Source organism: Rhododendron vialii, chromosome 5a (genome assembly GCF_030253575.1).
Source record: "Rhododendron vialii isolate Sample 1 chromosome 5a, ASM3025357v1".
Classification (NCBI taxonomy): domain Eukaryota; kingdom Viridiplantae; phylum Streptophyta; class Magnoliopsida; order Ericales; family Ericaceae; genus Rhododendron; species Rhododendron vialii.
Window position 1 is genome coordinate 15,293,109 of NC_080561.1, and position 24,392 is coordinate 15,317,500.

Sequence of the window (24,392 nt, forward strand, 5' to 3'; positions counted from 1 at the left end):
AACAGCTTATTTCACATTTTCAAACTAAAAAATAATGTAAATAAAAAATAATTTTTCAAATTTTTTTGTACCGCATTAAAGATCTCAATGAGATCTATCAAACAACATTAATAAAAAAAATTATCTACGTAAGCACATAATTTTTAAATTTTAAATTACTTTTTTATAAAAATTAAATACTTATTTATCGTTATGAAAGTGGCCTGAGTAACATTCATGTTCCGCGCAAATGTCTGGAGAGACTGAGAGAGTGGATACTCTACGTTCAAGGGGAGTAATGATGCGCTTACATGCTTTTCGGCACTTATTGGACCTTCCTTGAAACCAAGCCCAAGACGAGCTCCTCTCTCTCCCTCCCGCTCGAGATACTCTAGATCTTGACCAATTTCTTCTGTCGTTCTCACAACAAGTCAACAAAGCTTCACCATTTCCCGAGAATCCCTCTCAGACTCTGTGTTGACCACCATTGCCTCCACTTGAACATCCATTGCACGCTCTCTGAAAATTTCGACGAAATTGCTCGGTATTTTCGCGCTATTTTGTTCAGATTAATCTCTTATTTGAGTCCCAATCAAGTAGAGACGTAAATTTAACTTCCTTTATTTTCGGATACTGGAAAAAGATAAACATTCCAAGCTAGGGTTTTCATCTCGAAGAAATGAAATATTCTTTCCATTGGAGACAGATAGTAAGGATATATTGAAACCCTAGTTATTTGCCCATTTTCGAATGTGTAGAGTTTGCATGTGCTTTTTGTAAAGGGGAAGGTGATGATTTGATTGAATGGCGCTTAAGGCTTCAGCTCCTGAAGCTGCCAACGTAGCGATTCAGTCAATTGGACGTGGATATGATATTTCACTGGATGTGAGGCTCAAGTATTGCAAAGGGGATTTAAGTGCTCCCCGCTTGATTGAATTTGGTGAGGATCAAGGCAGGGAGATTATTCTTCCGGGTGGAATATCCATTCCCAATGTGTTGAAATCGATAAAGTGCGATAAAGGAGAACGGACGAGGTTTCGGTCTGATGTTATTTCTTTCCAGCAGGTATAATTGCTTCACGCAACCTTTCCTGTAAATTTTGGTGTTTTTGTTGGGAAATTTTGTGATCACCATGTTGTATGTCTTGCAAAATATTTGCTTACTGATTGTTGTTTACCTGTTTATTTAACTTCCTAATTTGCATGGGTTTCTTTTGGATTTCAAGGGGTGAGAACTTTGTTTTCTTGGTAAGGAAGCTTGTTTAGCATCTACTATTAAATTTAAAAGAGAGGGGGTTGAGATGAAAAGACATTAAACACTTGTTCTAATGAGGCGGACTATGTGGGACCAGCATTGGTAGACTTATGTTTAAATAGAAATTAGCATAATAATATTGGAACCCACCGCATTTAGTTAGCAGGTCGTTGGTCAAGCTTTGTGAACCCGCAACCTTAAACTTAAAAACAAGATTAATCTTTTCATAACAATATTGACACACAAAATATAAATTAGTGGTCACTAATCACTTTAAAGTGGTTTGGATAAATCCCGTGTAATCAAACAAAGAGGGAGAAGTTTTTTTTTTTTGATCCGCTAGAGGGAGAAGTTTATTTTGAGTGTTTTATTCCCATGTGGTATAAGACCTGCCAAGTTATCTGGGTTGCAGACTTGTGTGGATGATGAAAGCGACTGTCATTGACAACAAAAATATGTGAATTCGGTTTTTGGAGCCAACGTTAAAATATGGATGCAACATGAAAATTTGTATAAAAGCATTGGAGGCGGCCGACATCAGGAATGGAGAACATTGAAGCACATAAAATATTTGTCAGGTTAAAAACTTAATAGGGAATAATGGAATATCAAAAATATGATACAGCCACAAAGGTCACCAACGCGGTTGAGGGAATTGACATCTGCTAATCAACAACAGTAGTGAATAGTGACAATTCTTTAACAAAATAACTGTGCAATATTTGCATTGGACTAAAATTTTACTAGTATATGGTGATCGGTATTGATCATGTGCTGAAAGCATGTTCCACGGTATTATATATATAGGTAACTTGTATTCAGATTGGAGGAACAGGATCCAATGGTGCAGATTAGGACAGCAAAACTTTTGCTGCTAATTTCACACGCTTTATGAAATTCGAAAAACTTGAATTTTTGCTATTTTATCTCTACCTATAAAGGCATACATGTTATGAATCTTTATGGTTAAACTTGAGAGAGATTCGGTCTAGTGCAAACTTTGATGCAGATTGGATTTCATTGATCATTATATGGAACGTCAAAACGTCGGATAGGGGTGACAAATGGGCGGGTTTGGGTCAAAATGGGTAAGTTGCAAGTGGGTTGGGTCTTTAATGGGTCATTGACCCATTTAGACTCATTAATTATGAGTCTAATTACCCATACCCATACCGAACCCGACCCATTTATTTAAAAGCAAACCCGCCCCGCCCATTAGCCTAATTACATATTTTATACTAAAATTTAAAATGACTAAAATATCAATGTACGCTAAAATGACTATATTATCCCTGTAAATTTAAATGACTAAAATTATCATACTATCCCTCTACTACTAAAATGACCAAATTACCCCTGTACACTTAATTTTTCTGATACGTAGTGAGAGTAGCATGTCGCTAGTTACCGTGAATTTTTTAGAATGCCTGAAGCGACTATATAGGAAGCAAGCCAAAAACCTCAACGCCCATACCCCGTTCGAGATGAAATCGATGCGCCTCTGGTCCCCGAACATCTTCAATTGCATATCGAGCGAAACCGTAGCTCTAATCTTGGACCACACTTTCAAAACCCAGTGATTATTACCCTTGTTATAGTGGTCGGCATCAGCATTCTTTGTGTGAACACAGAGAATTTGGGTTTGTTTCGATTCACCCAAGCTGTGACCAGCTCACAGCATAGTTATATATACAAGGGTATTTTAGACATTTTGATGTTTCCGTTAACGGCATAAGCGCTGAATCCACTCTTAGTGCCAACTCAGGTTGCATTCTTGTGAACTTTTTTGTCCATAATTTTTTTTGGTATTTTTATTTTTCGTAACTGTTTATTTAGCTTTATGTTTTTTGCGATTAATTATTTGTCTCGACGAGAGAAATCGAAAAAGTATGATGTTTGTTGCGATTCATTATTTGTTTCGACAAGAGAAATCGAAAAAGTATAAAATTATGGACCAATGTTGAAAATATTCAAAGAGAGAGAGAGAGAGGAGGGGGGGGGGGGGGGGGGGGGGGGGGGGGGGGGTTGTCAAAGCATGAGAGATAGAACAGTCATTTAGCTTGGGTGGTTTTTTAGTTGGTCTAGGCCTATTGGGTCATTTACCCTGACCCAGTTGAGACCCAATTAAGACCCATTAGTAAATGGGTTAGATGGGTTTGGACCCATTCTAACCCAGCTAACAAATGGGTTGGGTTGGGTCTATATATTAGTGGGTGGGTTTGGGTCCAATTTGCCACCCCTATGTAGGATATGTCTTCGTGCTTGGATAAGAGTATTTTTAAGTCACTCTGCGGATTCCTTGCATTCCCACTCATTAAACATGCCTATGCTGTTGTTTCTTTCAATGCTTTCAAAATGCACAGTATAGCTGTAATGATCTAGCAAAAAGGGAATGTATCTCTTGTATGATGATAGAAATGGAGCTTTTCATTTTATCTTCCTCCTTTTATCTGACTCATTCATAATTCTTCTTGTCTTGTTATGAAATTTCCATGACTACACTTGTGTTTTCATTTCTGATTTTGGGTGTCTTGACATTTCCATTTTCCTTCCTCCAGATGTCAGAGCAATTCAACCAAGAAATATCTTTGACTGGGAAAATTCCTTCAGGCCTTTTCAACTCTATGTTTGAATTTTCAGGTTGTTGGCAGAAAGATGCAGCCAACACAAAAACCCTTGCTTTTGATGGGATGCTTATCACTCTATACACAGTGCAACTGGATAAATCTCAGATGGTACTGTGTGATCATGTGAAGGACGCCGTCCCATCATCATGGGAACCCGCTGCATTGGCAAGGTGAAATTTGAAGTGCTTTCAATGATTTCGTTCTGATTTCTCTTTGTTTTCTTCTTGCTCGTTATGAAAGGTAGGTATATTTATTCAGCTATGTTCTAATCTAGGACCAAGGAACTTAAGCTAAATATTAAGGCGACTAGTTGTGTTAACTGTTAAGTTTTGATCATTGTCTTATCAAATGAATTTTCAGAAATGAGTCAGTTCTTTTGTCTTACCTGTATCTTTTTCCCTTTGGTCATTCATGTCTTCTGATCCACCTGTGAGGTTTTCAAAGCTGTACGTCGAATGACTATTTGATGCATTTTCATTGTTTCCCGTTCTTGGGGTGGTGGTGAAAGCTAAGGGGTCTAAGTTGAGAGAAGATAATACCATGATATGAAGTAGAATTTGGGAGGATACTTCTGCAGTGATTCTTTCATTCTCTTGCTGTGTTAAGTGGTCTACACTCTCTTCTATTACTCCTAGAGTCCATGCATTACCAGGTACGATTGATGAGGGTAAGGATATGCAATGCATGTCGAACATCTCCACCCAAATTAAACACTTGATTTTATTATTTTTTACAATACTTTAAGAAAAAGGTGCACAATTTATCCTAAAGAAAATTAAGAAGCTGTCACATGGATGATAGATAGGAATCCCTCTATCCCCTCAGTCTAATCTAACTTCTCTATGTCCTCAAAAGACCAGATCCTATGGCAGAATACTGTACAATATACAGTATACGTGAAGACGTGTTAATGTGATTGAACAAATTTTGGATACTTGTCCGGTCAACACGCACACCAATACTTGTTCCTGTGTCCATGTAACAAACATCTCTAGGGTACCCAATCTGCATAGAGGGTATCAAATTGCAAGAGCAGTCGTGGAAAATCCAGATGAACGTGGGACTTCAAATTTGTGTGATGCCAACTTTGAGTTGCTTGAGAACTCGAATTTGATCACAACTTTGAATTACTTGTGAATTTGAACTTGTTCAAGTTAGTTTGATGCTCTGTCTAGTTGAGCTGAGATTTATTGACGAGATAAGGAATGGCAATATTGGAGCAGGAGGGTTATCTGTTTTGGGATTTGGTAACTAAAGTTAATTATGTACCTATGGCAGGGTGGAGTAAGAAGTTTTGAATTTTGCCTGGCTGCTGCCTTCACAGTTGTTTTTTTGACATCTTTTCTCTCTCTCTCTCTCTAGTTGCGGTACTTTTGATGTTAGTTGGTGCAAAATCTGCTCTTGATTATGCATGAAAAGGAATTTGTAAAGTCCATACGGTTGCTCTGGCTTTAATTGGGCTCCCCGCAAGTGTGTGGTGGGATTGGCCCCAGGAATAGTCGAGGTGCATGTAAGCTGGCTTGGACACTTGAGTTATAAAAAAGAAGAAGAAGTAAAAGTTCATATTGTGTCGGGTACCTTTATATTTGTATAGTGACGTTATGGATAGGGTGAGGCTGATGCAGTAGGATTTAGGGGTATTGTTGTCATTTTAGTGTCTTTAGTGTGTGTAGGGTTTTGAGTCTATAAATAGGTGTCTTGTACCCTAATTAATTAGTTTTTTTGATATATTGATAAAAGAATATAGAGAGCTTTTGCTCCTTGTATCCTATCTTGGGATTTATCTCTTATGAATCTATCCCTTGATTTGGTTTGCATCATTTAGTATCAAAGCACTTGAGCTCAGATCCTGACCACTCATCTTGTCGGACTCTCGCCGGAAATCTGAACCTCGCCGGAATCCTAAAATGGCGCCGTAAAATCTCACTGGAGACACCATTTCACTCGAAATCTCTAGATCTGTACAACCCAAGGCCCTACAACTCGATTTCGAACTTTAAGATCCACAAATTAACCATTTCGAAGCTGTACAATTGATTTTCTGTACTTTTTGAAGCCCAAAACCCCTCAAAACCCACGGATCTGACTCGAAATCACTGTAGCAGTCTCGAAATCACTGTAGCAGGCTCCGAAATCACTGTAACAGCTCCATTTGTCGATTTTTGGTCGTTTTCGAGTTTTAATCTGCCATTTCGAGACTAGATCTGCCTGTTTTGACCTTTTTTGAAGCTGTACAAACGAGTTTGAGCATTACCCTGTTGAGTTCGAGCCGACCCAGCCCTAATCGACCTTCGATTTCCTGTTTCGAACGTGACCCAGCCATTTTCGAGGCTTGAAGTCAATTTCAGACTCAGATCTGCCCTTTTTGGTACTCAAAACAGTGGTAAGGGCCTCCGTTTATACTTTTGGGCACTCGAATCTGCATTTTAAGGTTTCATTTCAGCTGAGTTATCTCGATTTGTTGCTATTTGCTGCCATGTTTTGCGATTCTTGTGGGTTGCATTTTGCGATCGTTTGTGTCGATTGCTTGCGATTGGTGGTGGTGTGGAGTCTTGAGTTGATTGGGTTTTCATTATTTGGAGTTGATTTGCTTGTTTGGAGTTGATTGTTGGTGTTGTAATGGCTTATCGAGCTAGAGGTAGACGAGGAGGTAGAGGTAGAGGCTTTGAGGTGAACAATGGTGATGGCTTTGAGTATGAAAATGATTGCAATTCGAAAGATAATTGGAATGAGATTAAAGAGTTGAATGAACAAGTTGCTACCTTGTATGACAAGGTGCGACGTTTGCAATGTCCGATCGAAAGGAAGGATTCCATTGCATTGGAAATTCGTTATGGTGCTCTGCATTGGCGTAGAGCAAATTTGGTTGGATTTGAATATACATCGGTGAACGATGTTGATAATGAACTTCCCAAGTTTTGTGGAAGCCCACTAGAGTTCGTTGGTTGGTTGAACACCATTGAGAGTGTTTTCGAATATTGTTATGTTACCGAAGCAAAAAAGGTGAAGTTGGCATCTACTTGCCTTAAGGGTAGAGCTTCGGATTGGTGGACACAACTCAAAGTTAGTCGACAAAGGAGAGGCAAAGAAAAGATTAGCAAATGGGGTAAGATGAAGAAGAAGTTGAACGAGGAATTCTTACCTTTCCATCAACATTCCAATGCCGATTCTGACTAGTTTTGGCAAGAGCAAGTCCTTAGGGTCTGTCCCAACTAAGAATCAACCTTTAATCGGCTTCTTGGAGGCTAGAAATCCGTCACCTTGTGGAATATTCGAATGCTTCAAGTTTGGGGACTCATCTCTTGAGCTGGAAGTTGGTGAAAAGGCTAGTGAGCATGTTCTTAATGCCCTCTTCGTTAAGGAGGTAAGAGAACCATGTTGTGATGATGATTATAAAACCATTCCAATCTTTGATAAGTATCCTAATGAAGAGTTTGGTGTTGGCCTTGAAGACGTTCCCGTCTATGATGAGTGTCTAGGTGAGAAAGAAAGACTTGAGGGTATTGTGGGTGATAACGAAGAGCAAGAAATACCAAATCCTTCAATCTTTGAGCCGTGGACGTTTTGGGAAGATAGTGAGCAAGTCTTAGAGGAGAGCTATGACAAGAAGATTGATGATTGTGACTTCGAGATTGAAGATTTCTCTCAAAGCTTGCAGCTTGAGTCGCCTTTGGTACAAGGCACTCAACTTTATGACTATGAGAATTATTTGGAAGCTCCATTATTCGATGACGTGTTGCTTGACCAAAGGTTGAGGATTGGTTTGAAATGTTGCTTCCCGAGTTGTCCCAATTGCAAGATGTTCAAGTTTGTGATGTTGTGGTGCCCAAACAACTTCTAAAGTGGCTGACAGAGAGAAGAAACGACTTGGGACAACTTGAAGATCCTTTGGGAATGGTGTTCACTTGAGAAAGTCTTGGGTATGAATTATGATCTTGGGCATGTGGTGAAGTTGAATTTTCTCTATGTGAAGGTGGTTGATTTTTGTGACGTTTTGGAACCAAGTGTAGTCACCTATATTGAGGAAGTGTTGAGCCTTAAGAGGCATGGCAAATGGGTGATTTCTTGGCACATAAGCAAGGACACGGTGGATGTATACAAACAAAAGCTCGTATTGAAAATGGGTTAGTGCATGAGAGTGACGTGGATCAAGGAAATGCAGCCGCATGCCTACTTTGGAGCTGCATGATAAATAGTTCTACAGTTATATGTTTTCTTCATTTAGTTGTCTTGTGTCTTGTTGTCCAACTTGAGGACAAGTTGTTTTCTTTAGAGGGGGTGTATGATGCTGGAAGATTTAGGGTATTGTTGTCATTTTAGTCTCTTTAGTGTGTGTAGGGTTTTTAGTCTATAAATAGGTGTCTTGTGCCCTCATTAGTTAGTTTTTTTGATATATTGATAAAAGAATATAGAGAGCTTTTGCTCCTTGTATCCCATTTATGAATCTATCCCTTGATTTGGTTTGCATCAAAGGCATCCTATTATGATTTCTTTTGGATGTTGTGGTCTCTATGAAGTCTTGAGGTGATGTAGAGGGTGGTTTTTCATCTTTTGTTTCTATCTAGGTGGTGCCCACCCCTCACCTTTGTTTCAATGGTGTTATTACCAATAAAAGAACGTTGTTCTCTACACTTGTTTTTTGTCTTTCCTTTTGTTGCCAACTTGCCATGTAGTCTTATGATTAAGAAGTTATTTCCATGATTTAACATACTTTTAGCTGTAGGTCATCTCTTTGAACTGTGTTAACCTTATTTAGTTCCTTTCCTTTTCTTTGTCGGCATAAATTTCATTCATTACCGTATAGCTTTCATGACTTTGCCTTGTAACTTATTGTTGAACTTTCCATGATTGAGTATTTTTTCAATCTTTTTTGAGGCTTGAGCTATAGTTCATCGAAAGGTTTTAATGACTTTTGGTGCTTGTCTTCATAAACCAGGTTTATTGATAAATTTGGTACTCACATTGTTGCTGGTGTGAAGATGGGAGGGAAGGATGTAATTTATGTAAAACAACTGCACTCATCAGCTCTTCAACCTGCTGATGTGCAGAAAAGGTTAAAGGCTATTGCAGACGAGAGATTTTTAGATGCAAATGGCCAATGTAGCCTGGATTCAAAACAGATCTATCACAATAACAAGGTTTGCTTTTACTGATCTCTAATATCCTTCTTGAAATTTCAACTAAACCATGGAATTTGTGGTTTCGTTTGACAGGGATGGTTTCTTATCTTTAAAAAAAACTTATATGTGACGAGTCTTGTGGTTGATTTAATTCTGGCACTGTGCTATATTCTTTTGTCTGAATTCTCACACATAAAACTGCTATTTGCCTTGCTGGAGAATACCCCCTCCTGCACTCAGAAAAGAAGAAGAGAGTAGGAGAGCATTAGTTGACATTCTATATCATATGTATTGTATAGATGCAAAAGTGCCTGCTGGAGAAAACCCCCCTCCCGGCACTCAAAAAAGAAGAAAAGTGACCTAAGAGAGAGGGAGAGCATAAGATGAAGACATTCTTCATCATATGTATTTAGGGCTAGATCTGGTTTTGTGACTGTTGCACAACTCAGGTTATTTTCATGGTTTGCTAAATAGCCTAAATTGCACGTGTTGTGATAATTGATTCTGAAGTGGCCCTGGAAATGGGGCTTAGACCATTCCCGAGCCGGGGATCACTGAGCGTATTCGCATTGGCCAAGCAGGGTCAACACGGAGCGCAGCTCCACTCATGCTCGTAGCTCGGTGTCTCGGTATCACATCACTCGGGTACACCAAGCTAAGTCAGGCTCCTGATGCTCGTGCATTGTGGAAGTGAAGTCTTGTCCCCGTACACCTGACCGCTTGGCCATGTACGTCATCATGATGTAGGCCGAGGCGGTTACAACATGTGGGTCGGCCAACTGTGGCCATGTGCTCTGTAACTGCCTTATCCGGTACGTCATATGTTGTCACCAGAGGTGGTTACTTGAGCGTACCCTCCAGGCGCGCACTTGGTGGGTAAGTCAAGCGAGGTCTATAAAAGGAAATGGATGTAAACCTAAAGAGGTACGTCGTTTCTCCCTAAGCTTAGACCTACCTTCTTCTTCCTAGATCTAACTTGATTGTCGGAGGGTCACTAAGCTGCCACAGCCTTAGTGACTTGTTGTAGGTGAGGCAGAGGACGAGCTGAGCTACCAAGAGGGAACCAGGAGCCAAGCCATCCTACTATCCTACTGATCCATATCCGAACTCCACAATTGGCGACTCTGCAGGGGATCAGTCGCCTTCTTTGGTCCTTTCTCCCTTCTTACAACAGCTCTCCCCTTGTTCATGCTCACTGTTCACGGCAGAGATGGTAGAGATCCGAGAACTTGAGGGCGGCGACCCGACGGGCGGTAGCGGCCTGCTTGGCGTGGGAGGTTCCGCCAGGCACGACAAGTAGCATGTCTTTATGATGGCTCAGCCAATTGGAGCGGGCTTCTTGTCCTCGGACACGGAGCCCTCCGGCGAGCAACACACATAAATACGTCATTTGGAACAGAAGATCGACAACCAGACGTCAATCGTTAAGAAGGATAGATTTGTCCGAGATGAGTTGGCGGAAATCAAGTGGCTCCTCCACTTGTCCCTCCCTGTATATAATGTAGCTGCCCTTCCCTGTATATGATGTCGATTCGGTGCGTCGGCCTCGTCCGAACCTGAACATTTGGGGGAATGGTGTATGTCCTTACGAACTCTGTGTAGGAGTCTGCCACCCCCCCCCCCCCCCCCCCCATGAAGAATCGGAAAAATGAGCATGGTCTCAGAACCCTTCGTCAGCATCAGACCCTTAGTTGCATGAAGCGGGAGCGAGGGAATACAGAAGCTCCCAAGGTTGGGAGCGTGAAAGTAGCATGTACATATATTATAAAAATAATGTAGCATAGAGTATTCACTTTGAAAGTACAATCATTTTAAGAAGTAAAAATATGGGCCAAGTCTGCCATAAATGTAAGAAATGGGCTAGTGTTACAATATATGATTTTCTTTTCAAGATATCATGACTTGGGCTAGATATCATGTGTTCATTGAAGATCAATGAATAAAGCCAAGTGACAAATCCCTGTTTTCCTATACAAAGATCATACAAAAGCTCCCATCTTTGTAATGAGCGAGCTCCTATCTCAATGGGAGCGGGTTCCCGTCAAGCTCCTTAGTTGGGAGTGCAAAAGCGGGCTCCCAAGGAGGGAACGGCTCCATTTTAGGAGTTTCCTGCATCTAAGATCAGACCTCCTTGGGAGCGTTGGCAAAGGGACCCTGGCTGGACGGGCCTGGAGCATCCATGTCAAAGGGTCCGAGCAGGGGAATTGGACATCGCTTGGAAGAAGGGTCGTACGGTTCAATGAAGTCGATCGGAGTGTGAAGGAAGTTGCGAAGGCGGGCCCTGTTCAGAATTTCTTGGAGGACCTCTTCATCGCTATCGTCAAGATAGACAGAGGAGTCTCTGGAGCTGTCCAAGGAGATCTCAATGACCATTCGCTTGAACCTAACAAGATGCACATGCAAGATCTGTTAGCTACATGCATGCACAACAAGGGAAGATCCTAGCGCTTGGGCAAGATGGTCATCGCTCCTCGGACGCCTAACCTTAGGTGACTGCCATCTCAGAGGGGGGTCGTTACCTTTGATGGAGATATTCTTCCTCGGGAAGAACATCTGGCTCGGGAAGAATGTCGAGCTCGGGAAGAACAATGTACAGTAGTTTTCCAATTTTAGGCGACTCCAAAATCATTTTAGGCCACGATTTGCCCAGAAAACACTAGAAAGTACAAGAAAAAGTGCTAGAAAACTAGAGAGGATGGAGGATCGATCAACATACCTTAAATTTGGAGAGAATCACGCTCTCGAACGCCTTCGAAATCAATGGAGCAGCTCTGTGCCTTGGAGTTTTAGAGAGGGAAACATGCCTTGAAGATAGAAGAAGAAGTTCTCTTCACCTACCTAAATATAGAGGCATTTGAAAGGGTAGGTGCGCGGGAAATGAAGCGACGCCTTTTGGACCGTCGGATGAACGACACTTGGTGCCAATTGGACATTTCGTATTGATCGACTGCATGGGAGATGAAATGTCGTTCACCGAGCCATTGGATGACTGACAAGTGTCCATGACGTGACGTCTCGTACCAATTAACTGACATGGCACGTGCCGAGGCGGCTACCACTGTACGATCAACCAATTGATGATTGACATGTGGCGCTTGGGGTTGGGGCTATTCTTTTGGTGGTTACCGAGGGAATCTTCAGTTAAGCTGCAATGTCTCGGGAACCAAGCGATGGCGCATGGCCACATTCATTGTCAACTCCTCCCGAGCTCATCAGATGTCGGGAGAAGTTGAGGGGCTATTGTAGTGGCCCTGGAAATGGGGCTCGGACCATTCCCGAGCCAGGGATTATTGAGCGTATTCGCATCGGCCAAGCAGGGTCACCACGAAGCGCATCTCCACTCATTGCTTGTAGCTCGGTGTCTCGGTATCACATCGCTCGGGTACTCAGAGCTAAGTTATGTCACGCCCTCGATTTTCAACTAAAATAATAATATATTTTCTATAAACAAAAAAATCTTTTTCCTCAACTATATTTGCCATTAAATGTCAAACCAATCCAAACAAAGAATCACAGCCTCTTCTTCTTCTTCTCTCTAAATTTTTTTTTTTTTTTACATAAAGTCTCCCAAACGTATTCCATAAAAAGGGCTTCACAATAATCAAAGAGAGGAGTTTATACCTAGCTTTACATATGTTCTAACCAACAGATACAACCTTCAATTGTGAGTAAAGTACACAACATGAATTTGACTAGATGATAAAACACCTCCTTAATGATTCCAATGAAGCTCCCAAGAGACGTCTCAATATGCACTCCATGCAATCCAAGCTAAGTGCCATGACGAGTACCTGAAAGGATAGGGTGAGCTACACTAGCTCGTAGAGATGTCCATACCTAAATTGCATGCAGAAGTGAAGACAGATCACAAGGGAAAACATTTTCCAAAAACGTACTTGTTTTGTCAAATGTGAAGCTCAAAATGTCATACTCACGCTGGAAAATATTTAACTCCATTTCTCAAACACCAACACTCTCACCCACACACACACCAATATTCTTAAAAATCTCAGCTTACCGCTACGGCATTACCCAACCCAATCCCTGCACTTTCATTTCCATTTCAAAGACCTAAAGATTAGTCTGAGTTCTTTAACAAAATGTTTTCACTTCCTTTTCTCATACAACCAACCAACCTCTCACCAAAAATATACACACTAGGCATGTAGAGCTAGAACATAAGGTAAGCAATGACAAGTCGAACAATACCGCACCTCAATAACAAGGAAAACTCATCCGTCAATCCCAAATCAAACTTCAAATCTCAACATCTAGCAAAACTCCTCCACATTAAGATTTCCCTTATAAGTCTGACAAGCAAATACCATACATGAAACTCTCACAATGCATCACACCACGAGGTACCACTTATACATTCACACAGAACTGCCCATCACACATCAGGAGAACAAGCCACAAGGATTTGGCGGTCTAAAGGGAAAAATAAAAGAAAGCATGTATTGACACATTAGACGTTCCAAGTTACCAACTCAAACTGACATTTTCAATCTTAGTTTGATCATAAATAATAACAAGATTCTCCGTTTCACCATGTCACGCGTTTCGAGTTTATTTCCGGGCACTAAGGACCCCATGCGTCCTATGTTCATTTCGGCATCACACCTTTCGGTAGATCCGTGGCTTTCTTGTGCCCTTCCGGGCACTAGGGACCCCCGTGCGTCCACTAAAATCCTTTCGTTCATTCCGGGCTTTTGGGACCCCCGTGCGTCCACTAAAATCCTTTTGATTCAATTCCGGGCTTTTGGGACCCCCGTGCGTCCACTAAAATCCTTTGAATCAATTCCGGGCTTTTAGGACCCCCGTGCGTCCACTAAAATCCTTTTGATTCAATTCCGGGCTTTTAGGACCCCCGTGCGTCCACTAAAATCCTTTGGATCAATTCCGGGCTTTTAGGACCCCCGTGCGTCCACTAAAATCCTTTAGATTCAATTCCGGGCTTTTAGGACCCCCGTGCGTCCACTAAAATCCTTTGGATCAATTCCGGGCTTTTAGGACCCCCGTGCGTCCACTAAAATCCTTTCGATTCAATTCCGGGCTTTTAGGACCCCCGTGCGTTCACTAAAATCCTTTGAATCAATTCCAGGCTTTTAGGACCCCCGTGCGTCCACTAAAATCTTTTCATTCAGTTCCGGGCTTTAAGGACCCCCGTGCGTCCACTAAAATCCTTTCGATTCACATCTCATATTACCACCTAATGGACCCCCTTTGTGACATCTCCATTAAGAGTCTAATTTGCAAATACTTATAAAGATCCTCATCTTTGTAGTACCCATCAGTGCTTAACAACCATGCACTCATGCCAAGTGATTCACCAAATCCTGTTTAACTCACTGCAAGTATCCCGCAAGCCCACAGACTCAATCTCATGGAAAGACATCGAATAATTTACACATCGCGTCAAACATTCTACAACTTAATTTATCATCGATCATATCATCCATCTAATCCATTTTCTATTCCAATCGTTTACAAGTATTTTAACCCTTATGCTCACTAATTCTCATATCCCAATAATTAATCATCTAGATCAACTCATCATATCCCCACATATCCAATAGGTGAAATTAATCATTCACACTTGAAGTTCTGACTATATCCGATCAAATAACATAAATTTAAGAACGACATTTAAACCATTGAAAAGTAGGCTTCTCCTTTGAATCCATAGATCATACATCAAAAACGGAGTTCGGGTAACTTAACTACGGCCTTTCAATTATAGCTCCAACATAACAGTAAAAACTGGTACAAAGGCAGAATTTAGGTCAACTTTGGATGCAAATCTGTTATCGTTCGGACATACCCATGATGCATGGGATGTATCGTTGGAAAGCTCTATGTGTCTAGTTTCTACCAAAACAAACGGTGTGTCCTGTCGAGTCCCGAGCTAGGAGTTATGGCCATTTTACCTAAGTCCGCCAGTGCTGTCAGATTCTACGCGGGAATAAGTAAAATTGATTGAAAAATCATAACTCTTTCATCTTAAACCCAAAAATAGTGAAACCAAAGCCAAAAGTTGCACCACGACAAACCCTACACTCAGTAAAAATCCCAGGTTCAGAAACGAGAGGAGATTAACCCAACAATCCAAAGAAAAACAGTTTCGCAACCATTTTCGCACCTATCAGCCAACCCAGCTTTAGAAATTCACCAAAAATTGTATACTTAACCAAATTAATTGATTCCAACGCCAATCTCTTCTTAACTTAAATATGCACCTCCTGTAAAAGACCCAAAGCCACCCAAAATGTTCATCATGCCCAGAAAATTAAAAGAAGACAGCCACGCACAGGTTCGCGTATCCAGGAAACAGCCGGTATTCAAAAATTCATAACTAATTGTGTGATTATCGGTTTTTCATGATCTTGGTACCGAAATCTTCGTATTGAAACGTACTTTAACTGTTATGAAGGCACCAAAAATTAATTCCTAGCAGAAAGGCTCCAAAAAGACAGATTAGCAGAACCCACGAAATTTTCAGCATACAAGATTTATTCAAGACTCAAAATAGATGATCAAACTTGATTCTCGTACATCCAACTAACACTTAAACATGTAAAGAAAGGTAGGAGATCCCTACCTCGAGGGTTAGAAGCAAGCCCGAACATGGAGGAAACTTCGAAGTGCTCCGATCGTGAATTTTCTTCGATGGATAGGAAGCTCTCGTCGCGTAGAACAACTTTAGTTCTTGGGACTTTTCAAAAGTCTCACTCGCGGTCGATGAAACCGAAGAGAGAAGGTGAGAGAGGTGAGAGCCGAGAGAGACGCCGGAGAAGAAGAAAAGAAAGGAAAGGAAAGGAGAAAAATAATCTCCTGCTCCCCTTTTTTTTTTTTGACTTATATAGCACAAATAACACTTTCACCCTTTCACTCCTATTGTATCACGTCAACTCCCACAACTTACAAGTCATCTCACATTGACCCAACTCATATCCACATTGTTATACACACTTTGATAATCCAAATACATATTAAACATTTAAAATTTGAGAAAATAATTATGGGTCTCTACAAGTTAGGCTCTTGATGCTCGTGCGTTTTGGAAGTGAAGTCTTGTCCCCGTGCACCCGACCGCTTGGCCATGTTACCCCAATTTCAACATGCCACTAGCAGATCCTCATTTGCTATCAGCCTTGAAAGTGCAAGTTCAAATTGGTGGTGCCTCCCAAATTTCTACCACATATGCAACAACCCTTCACTACCAAATGGCCTATCACCTTCAAAACCATGCCTTTGACATGTCATTACCTTTCTCCACAGATGAAGCCCTTTTTCTAACTGTCAACGCACCTCACCAAGCTTCTTGTGTCCATGTTCCACGTCAGATTTCCCGTCCTGAGCTTCTCAAGCTTCTCCCAGAGTCTTGGATCACAGCTTATGAGAAAAACCAACAAAAGCCCATACCAGTTCAATCCTCAAATCCAACTTTCATCCCAAAACCTGATGGTACAGTGGAGATTTCATTTCCAAAAGAAGTCTCTGCCTCATCCTCCACCCATCCTGTCATTTTTCCTTCAAGAATTGACATGCTTATAGATGGTTCTAGACCTGGCCCTGTAATTAAATACTTCCAATCCAGTGGCCTTCCAGTTTTCTATTTAAAAAATCCAGAAACAGGTCATTGTTATTTTGATGCCTGTGACTGTGATGAGTGTCTAGAAGACAGTCTTCTAGAAGATGAAGAAGACTTTGAAAATCCATGTCCCATATGTCCTCCGTCACCTTCCACTCTTTGTAAATGTCATCATGACGTTGGCCGAGGCGGTTACGGCACGTGGGTCATCATTGCGGCTAGCTCTGGCCATGTGCTCCGTAATTGTCTTATCCGGTACGTCATATGTGACGTCTCCTGAGGTGGTTAGCTGAGGGTACCCTCCACGTGCTTACTTGGTGGGCAAGTCAAGCGAGGTTGGTAAAAGAAAGGATGTAAACGTATAGAGGTACGCTATTTCTCCCTAAGCTTAGACATACCTTCTTCTTCCTAGATCTAACTTGATTGACGAGCCACAGAGGGTCACTAGGCTGCCACTAGCCTAAGTGACTTGTTGCAGGTGAGGCGGAGGACGAGCTGAGCTACCAAGGGCCGAGCCATCCTACTGAGCCATATCCGAGCTCCACAGATTCTTATATCTGTATTGTTCAAGACAACTAAGCTCCTGGTCATGATAGTTATCATTGATTTGTATACCTGGACTCAAAGGTGGAGTGGAGCATTTGTTTATCTTCATAGGTACAAGCAATCTACTAAACGGTGCCAAATGAAAGCATGTCATAAAAAGGAATAATCACCCCATAATCGTTTGACGTAAGAAAAGTCGACATACTAGTATATGATGCAGGCCGATATTTTGATTATTCTAAAAATATAGGCATCTTAATTTATTATTTTGAGTTTAGCATTTTAGTAGGAATGTTTTATTTTAGTCAAGATAATTTATAAGTATTTAATTTACCTAGTTTGATTTGATCTAGTATTCCTATTTTGAATAGGTTTCTTGGTCAAGTAAAATTAGGATTGATTTTATTTCCTTATGTTTATTTTCCATTTTAGATTTTAAGAATGCTAGGTTTAGGAATTCTATTAGTATAAATAAGATTGTAAGCCTTAGGGCTGAGGGAGTTGTTTTTTATGATTTGATTAATGAAAATTTGAGAAGTTTCTCAATATCGTTTGTTCGTAGAGAGAGTATCTCTAGTTCAAACTTATTCGTGATTGTCCTTGTTGCGCGTTCTTCTATTCTAACACGCCTCCCTGCATCAGACTCCTACAGATATGAAGGGGCTTCTGGTAACCGGTTAGCTGAAAAACATAACTTAGTTAGGAGTTGTTAGAGCTTGTTCCACATTGTTGATTTTAACCTCCACTCATTGCCAATTGGTTTTGAGTTGGATGATTTAACATGGTATCAAAGCTAGGCTTTCGGAGGTTTTTGGACAAGTTGACAAGACTCTTGATTGATTACTCCGTTGTTTGTGCCTCAAGCGCACCTTGTTTCTTTGTTTGTTGTGATCCCTATGTTATGGATCCTCCGTTTTATGTCTCCATGTGCGGGTCAGAGGTCACACGTGCGAGGGAGTGTTAGAGCTTGTCCCACCTTGGTTATATAACCTCCAAAACTAGTATGAGGTCTGGGCAGTCTCTCCATTCATTGTCTTTTGATTTTGAGTTGGATTTTTTAACATCACTGATTCCCTTTATATGTTCTGTTAAAAGCTGAATCTGTTGCTGTTTATACTACTTTTTTTTTTTTTTTTTGAATGGTAAAAACTGCCCGCAGGCTTGTTTATACTACTACTGGTAGAAAATTAATTAGGTTCTCTGGGCATCCAAGCTTTTGCTATTGACTAGAGAGTACTGGCTACTTGTAGTGTTAATGAACACTCGGAATTCATAAGCATAATATCATCCGTGATGAGGTTATTTAAGTGAACATTTCAGTTAATTTGGTCCCCACAAACACGGCTTCTGAAAAATACAGTCAGTGTGCGAAACCAACTTTGTAATGTTTAATGACTTCGGTTGGATACAAAGTTCATCTCGGTGACTCGCATTCTTGCCAGAAGTTTTCCACATGTATTGGCTGGCTCAAGAGGTCCATTTCCAAGCTGACTGCTCTACAAGTTCTAATCATAGGCTGGAATGGATTTTACTGATGTTTTCAATGATTTGTGTCATCGAATAACCTAAGCATTTCGCTGTCTTCCACCGTGCACTGGCTGAGCTATACTCATAGGTCGACAGAAGCAATGAAGTTAGTCATTAAAATGAGATTCGTGGCAGCGTCCATGAACAAGAAAGCAGTCCAACCAGCATAATGAATTGCAAGGAAGCCTGTTTAAATACCCCTCTTCAAATCCCATTTTAAGTTCATGAGCTCAAAGATCATTCTTTTTTGTGAACTTAATTCAGCGTTTTGACCCATACAAGTTGTATTGGGCTTGTCTCTAGATGTCTCAGCTAATCATTTTGTTGCAGCATGAAATCAGGGAGCAGCGGCTGAGGTTTGTGGACACTGGCGCCTCAACTTCTCACTCACACAAGGAGGTTTGCTCTTGCAAATGGTGTCCTTTAGCCTATTTTCATCTTTGATGTTACTTCTATCTCGATTTGCATCTTTTCTCAGTGCTGTATTATCATGACAGGATATTTTGAGCATTTGCAAGAGGAGAGGTGGAAGTGACAACCAAAATCTAACACACGATGAGTGGTTGCATACTGTCCCCTTAGAACCTGACGTGATCTCAATGTCCTTTATCCCAATTACCACTTTGTTGAACGGTGTCTCTGGGAGTGGGTTTTTGAGCCACGCCATAAATCTCTATTTACGCTGTGAGCAATATCTTTTGATCTCTATTTTTCTATTGATTATAGGGTTTTCCGTGTAACTGCCTCATATTCAGTTTGAAAGATAAGGCCTGATTGTGTCGCCAAACTCTATTCTTTACCATCTAAAGGGTTTGGACTCTTGCCTTGTACCACCTTGGGTCCTGGGGTTTGTTTTTTTGGGTAAATTACTTCTTCTTGGAAAGGGGGTGGAATGGAGATTTAACGTAGATAATGCCCATGGTATACCAAGCACTATGCATGCTCTTGTTAGGTTTTGCTAAACAAAATTGTCTCCCACACTTTGTGTCACAAATTTAAGCACAGGTTATCAGGTAGTCTTACCATCTCTTGCATTTTTCCTGTTTGGTTTCCTGCTTGTAGATAAACCACCAATCGAAGAACTCCATCAATTTTTGGAATTTCAGCTGCCGAGGCAATGGGCACCTGTGTTCAGTGACCTCCCACTTGGTCCGCAGCGGAGGCAACTAAGTACAGCATCTTTGCAGTTCAGCTTTTTGGGTCCCAAGCTTTATGTTAATACCACACCGGTAAAGTTTACTCTTTTAGGCTTCCACTTTTTTGAGGTTATTTTTCATCTCTTCACCAGCTTAGTTGTGCTCCTAAATCTGAAAAAGGTTCCATGCTCACTTTTTTTTCTAGTCAAGGGTTGAATTGCAGGTCTTTGAAGGATTTGTGCCATAGGACCCGAACATGTACCATCTAAAACAATTACTGGTCCAAAAGCCGATTTTATTATGTAATTTTCGTATACAATGCATGAATGGTAATTCAAATGAATCAAATCCATAATGAAGGAGTAGCTCCACAAAATCCTTTAGTAAATTATGTGCACATACGTGTCAATCATAAAAAATGATTGTCAACACTCCAGTTCAAAAGAACAATTATGGAGTTATAGGGAAATAAACTAACAAATTAAGCGAAATAAACATGGAGGTAGTGTAAAGGTTTACGGTGATCAAACTTAGAGTTTGGGGTGAGAAAGTAAAGAATTTGAGGGAGGCGTGTAGTAAATGGTAAGTCTCAGATAGGCAGGTAGTGCACACAATATGGGAACTAAGTTGGAGTTGTTGTTCCATTAAACCCTTGATTACAACTGTCAAATCCACCAAACTGTTGACAAATTCAATGACTCATGTCACTTGGGAAGTCAGAGTGTGAACTTTCAATTCACTTCATGAAGCTTGAAATATCCTCATGCATGGACCATGTGCAGCGCTGCAAGCTAGTCATTGGACTAGGTCAATGGAAGTTTGGGAGCTTTACTTCCACATGCAAGTTCTATTTTTACCTTGGATTGGCCAATCTATCCTGTCATAAAGGATACGTTTTGAGCATGAGTGGATATGTGTTGCTCAAATATGAGGATGCAGTTTAATCTGGGGGCAGGGCTCGAGACTTGCGTTCCTGTGTTTTGTCTATTTAAGCTTATTAGTTCCTGTTGACCACATGAATCTCGTTATTAGATTTTATTTTTCTTTTTAGCTGCCAATATAATGGTAAATGTGGGTCAATGTTTGCTATATGCAAGTAATGAAGTAATATGTGCAGATGTTTCTGAGAAACTCTCTTTACGCCATACCAAGTACTAAGATTTTGTTATATACTGAAGTGCGATCAGTGATTCATTTTCCATCAAATGGTACCTTAACTTACTCTTCTTTTACCAATATGATAACAGGTTTATGTGGGTAAGAGGCCTGTGACTGGTCTCCGGCTGTACCTAGAAGGCAAAAGATGCAACCGCTTGGCCGTCCACTTACAACACCTCTCCTCCCTACCAAAAATCTTGAAACTGGAAGATGACCCAAATGAAAACTTCCGAGTGAAGGCCTACGATCATAAATACTATGAGAAAGTTCAGTGGAAGAACTTTTCCCACGTCTGCACTGCTCCAGTGGAATCTGACGAGGATCTTTCCATAATAACCGGGGCCCAATTACAGGTCGGGGATTACGGCCTCAAGAAAATCCTTTTCTTGCGACTTCGCTTCTCAACTGTTTCTGGAGCCACATTGGTAAAGCACCCAGAATGGGCCGGGTCGCCGGGTTTGGCCCGTAAATCTGGACTCATATCGACCCTTATTACTCACCATTTTACCACAACATTTATGAAACCGCCCCCGCAGCCTGCGGAGGTGAACATAAACTCTGCTGTTTACCCTGGAGGCCCACCGGTTCCCGTCCAGGCGCCGAAGCTCTTGAAATTTGTTGACACGACGGAAATGACGAGGGGCCCACAAGAAAATCCGGGCTACTGGGTCGTTTCTGGGGCTAGGCTTATTGTTGAGAAAGGAAGAATCTCGCTCCGGGTTAAGTATTCGTTGTTGACTGTGGTATTACCTGATGATGAAGTGCCAGAAGATCTGTAACAGCCGAAGATCTTTAACTGTAGGCGTTCTCAATTTGGAAGATACAGGCTTTTTATCAAAGCAGAAATAGAGCTTCGGAAAACATACGCAGTGGTATAATCATAACGGTGATTGTATTTTAGTGTGATCTTGATTTCTTCTTTCTCATGTGATGTAATTTTGGTGTCTTATATATCTAGATTTTCTCGACATCTTGAGTGAGGCATTAGGGATGTCAAATGCATTTTGCTTTTTGTATTTCTCCTCTAGGGTATTTATTGCCTGTAATGAACACCATTTATCATTCCATAAAGGAATTTCACTGATGAATTGTAACAATAATAGTATATGTCAGCGGTTGCCTGATTTGCAAAGGGTTTTTGCTTTAGAAAGTGGCACTTATGTATCCCAAAACACCGACCCCTATGTTTGAATTTGGGTTTCTGGAGGAAAGGCTAAGAAATAACTTACATGAGACTTGTTTCTGTTTTACTCTTTTTTTCTTAAATATAGAAAATTGTTTGGTTTTACAAACTTGTAGTATTGAGTAATTGTTCGATGAAGTACAAACTGGGTTTAATATTTGGCGTAAACAATGTAAGGATGCGTTTGACAGATGCGGGTATATTTGAATTCAAGTTAATACTGAGAGTACTGAGTGTATCTTTACTATCTAAATTCAATCTCAACAGGCCACTCAACCCAAATTCCTTTATCCAAGCGCAGCATTAAAGGGTGTTTTTTTTCCCTTGTGATGTAACACAAACTTTAGTGCCAGCAGGCAATATATGGGGTAAATGAAAAGGAAAGGAAAAACAGGATCCTGTTTCAGAAAGAATTAATACAAGGTAAACTACCAAAATTAGTCCCTCCCTTTGGTTATATTGTGGCCCCCAACTTTTTAAAATTTCTGTTTAAGTCCTCCAATTCTCATAATGTATTCAATGTAGTCCAATTCATTATGAGAAAAGGCACAGGTGTGTGTTAACCTAGTCTTTGTTATTGAGCTAATTTTGCATTTTAAACTATAATGATGTTACAGAAAACCATGATAATGTACTTGTGATTATAACATTTAGAAAATGCTGAGTATGGAATTAATGATAGCTTAATCCTTATGTGAGAAATAAATGCAATCATAACTGATGGAACATACAAAGTAATCATCATAGGGCTTAAGGCAAAGTAATATCTTGTTCATGGGAAGGCCAATTGACACCTTCCCTTGGACAGGGGAGAGGAGCAGGTTGGGCTATGTATGTAGGATACTGCTGTCCTGGCATCAGTACTGAAAAATCTGACGTGTGCGATGTCGAAACCTGTCACAACGATTATCCACTTGAGATCAACACAAATCAAATATGGAAAGCAAAGAGGCTGTAGAATATGTTTCTCCTTTGTTATTTCTAACCTCTAATTTAAACTTTGACGTGCCTATCATGTTTTCCTATTTGATAAAGGGCTTGGTTGCATCTCATCTCATCTCATTCATTGAGGTCATGTTTGGCTCACAGGTTTGTGGAGGGATACGCAGAGAGAAAGTAAGGCAAAATAGTAACTAAAAATAGCTTCACATATCCCATTCCTTTTCTTTTACCTCCACAAATCAATCCTGTCATAAGTCCCAGATTCAAACACAACCTAAGAATGAATAAAATCCCAGGTTTTTTTTTTATCCTAGGCTTTGCACTATTTTGATGCAGCTAGCTATCTATACTCGTTTTGTATCTATTATGCCCTTGAACTAGAATAAGATTCTCTTACTACCACAGCTACCTTTGAGCAGAGATGAGAGAAAACAACCATTTATCAATGAGACTATAATTGTCATTTGCCGTTTACTTTTCTCGACACTTGGATAAGGGTCGAAGATATGATCAGTGCGGTATTTTTCACCAGCCACTTATCATCCCATTGTATTTAGCTGTAGTCGCTGTAATATTTGCGGAATGAGTAAAATATACGAATTTTCACAATCTATATCGTATAAAACATCATTTTATCAACACACAGAGAAATCACGTATGGAAAAATAAGATTCCTTTTCAATAATCCCGGATACCCCCAATTAGACCAGTCAATCGGACCCCTATGCCCAAACCTTAAGTACTCAAGTCCGTGTAACATAGGATGAGACAAAGGGATTTCTACATGAAACTCAAACACTAATGCCTCCAACTGATGACTAAAAAACCATACTAGCTTAATTGAGTAATTCAACATACAAACTGACTTCAAAGTTGGTAAGAAGGCGACTTACTTCTTGTGGATGCCGACGTTTCTCCACCGGTCTTCTTTCCAGAGATCTACCACTCCCATACTGAGGTGAAGAAAAAGAAGGATTTGGCCTAAACAGATGTTCGAAAATGGCCATTATAAGAAACATTGATACCAGTACTGCAGTCGCAACGAAGCCAAAAGAAATGGCATTCATTGATGACCCAAAGTTCTTCCACGGAGCCTCCCTCTCGATGAGTACTGTTTGAGAAGGGCTAAGGTCTGAACTGGTGTAGATGTTCCATGTCTTTGACCTTTCGGAACTGAACTCATCCATGGTTTTTAGGAGATCGATAAAGCTAGAGGACTCAATGGGGAGGATGATATGAATTGACAATATGAGTGAATATATAGGAAAATGGCTGCAAATTTTGGTACTTCCGTTGATGTATCTGCTCGATCATTTCCTCATAGTT

The 24,392-nt window shown here is 40.6% G+C and overlaps 2 protein-coding genes across 5 annotated transcripts in view; one reads left to right on the forward strand and one right to left on the reverse strand.

Moving 5' to 3' along the window:
• The first annotated feature begins 216 nt into the window (after nt 1-216).
• LOC131326262 (MACPF domain-containing protein At4g24290-like) lies at nt 217-22,073 on the forward strand. Of its 4 annotated transcripts, none has more exons than XM_058358983.1 (8): nt 252-523; nt 738-1,044; nt 3,792-4,030; nt 8,797-8,998; nt 18,951-19,046; nt 19,145-19,331; nt 19,710-19,876; nt 21,031-22,073. In XM_058358983.1, the coding sequence occupies exons 2-8, from the start codon at nt 784-786 to the stop codon at nt 21,718-21,720; spliced, it is 1,842 nt and encodes a 613-aa protein (XP_058214966.1). In that variant the 5' UTR covers nt 252-523; nt 738-783; the 3' UTR covers nt 21,721-22,073. The 4 variants fall into 4 exon arrangements, with proteins under 4 accessions (XP_058214968.1, XP_058214966.1, XP_058214964.1 ...); XM_058358984.1 differs by having other exon boundaries at nt 255-523; nt 18,978-19,046; XM_058358985.1 differs by having other exon boundaries at nt 217-1,044; nt 18,978-19,046.
• Nucleotides 22,074-22,748: 675 nt separating this feature from the next.
• LOC131326263 (uncharacterized) overlaps nt 22,749-24,392 on the reverse strand; it is a 3,135-nt gene continuing 1,491 nt past the window's right edge. The window contains exons 2-3 of the mRNA XM_058358986.1: nt 23,960-24,392; nt 22,749-23,018 (exon numbers count right to left, since the gene is read on the reverse strand). The exon at nt 23,960-24,392 is cut by the window's right edge and continues 7 nt beyond it. Of these exons, the coding sequence (XP_058214969.1) occupies nt 22,875-23,018; nt 23,960-24,253 (438 nt within the window). The 5' untranslated portion in view covers nt 24,254-24,392 and the 3' untranslated portion in view covers nt 22,749-22,874. The remainder of the gene's footprint in view (nt 23,019-23,959) is intronic.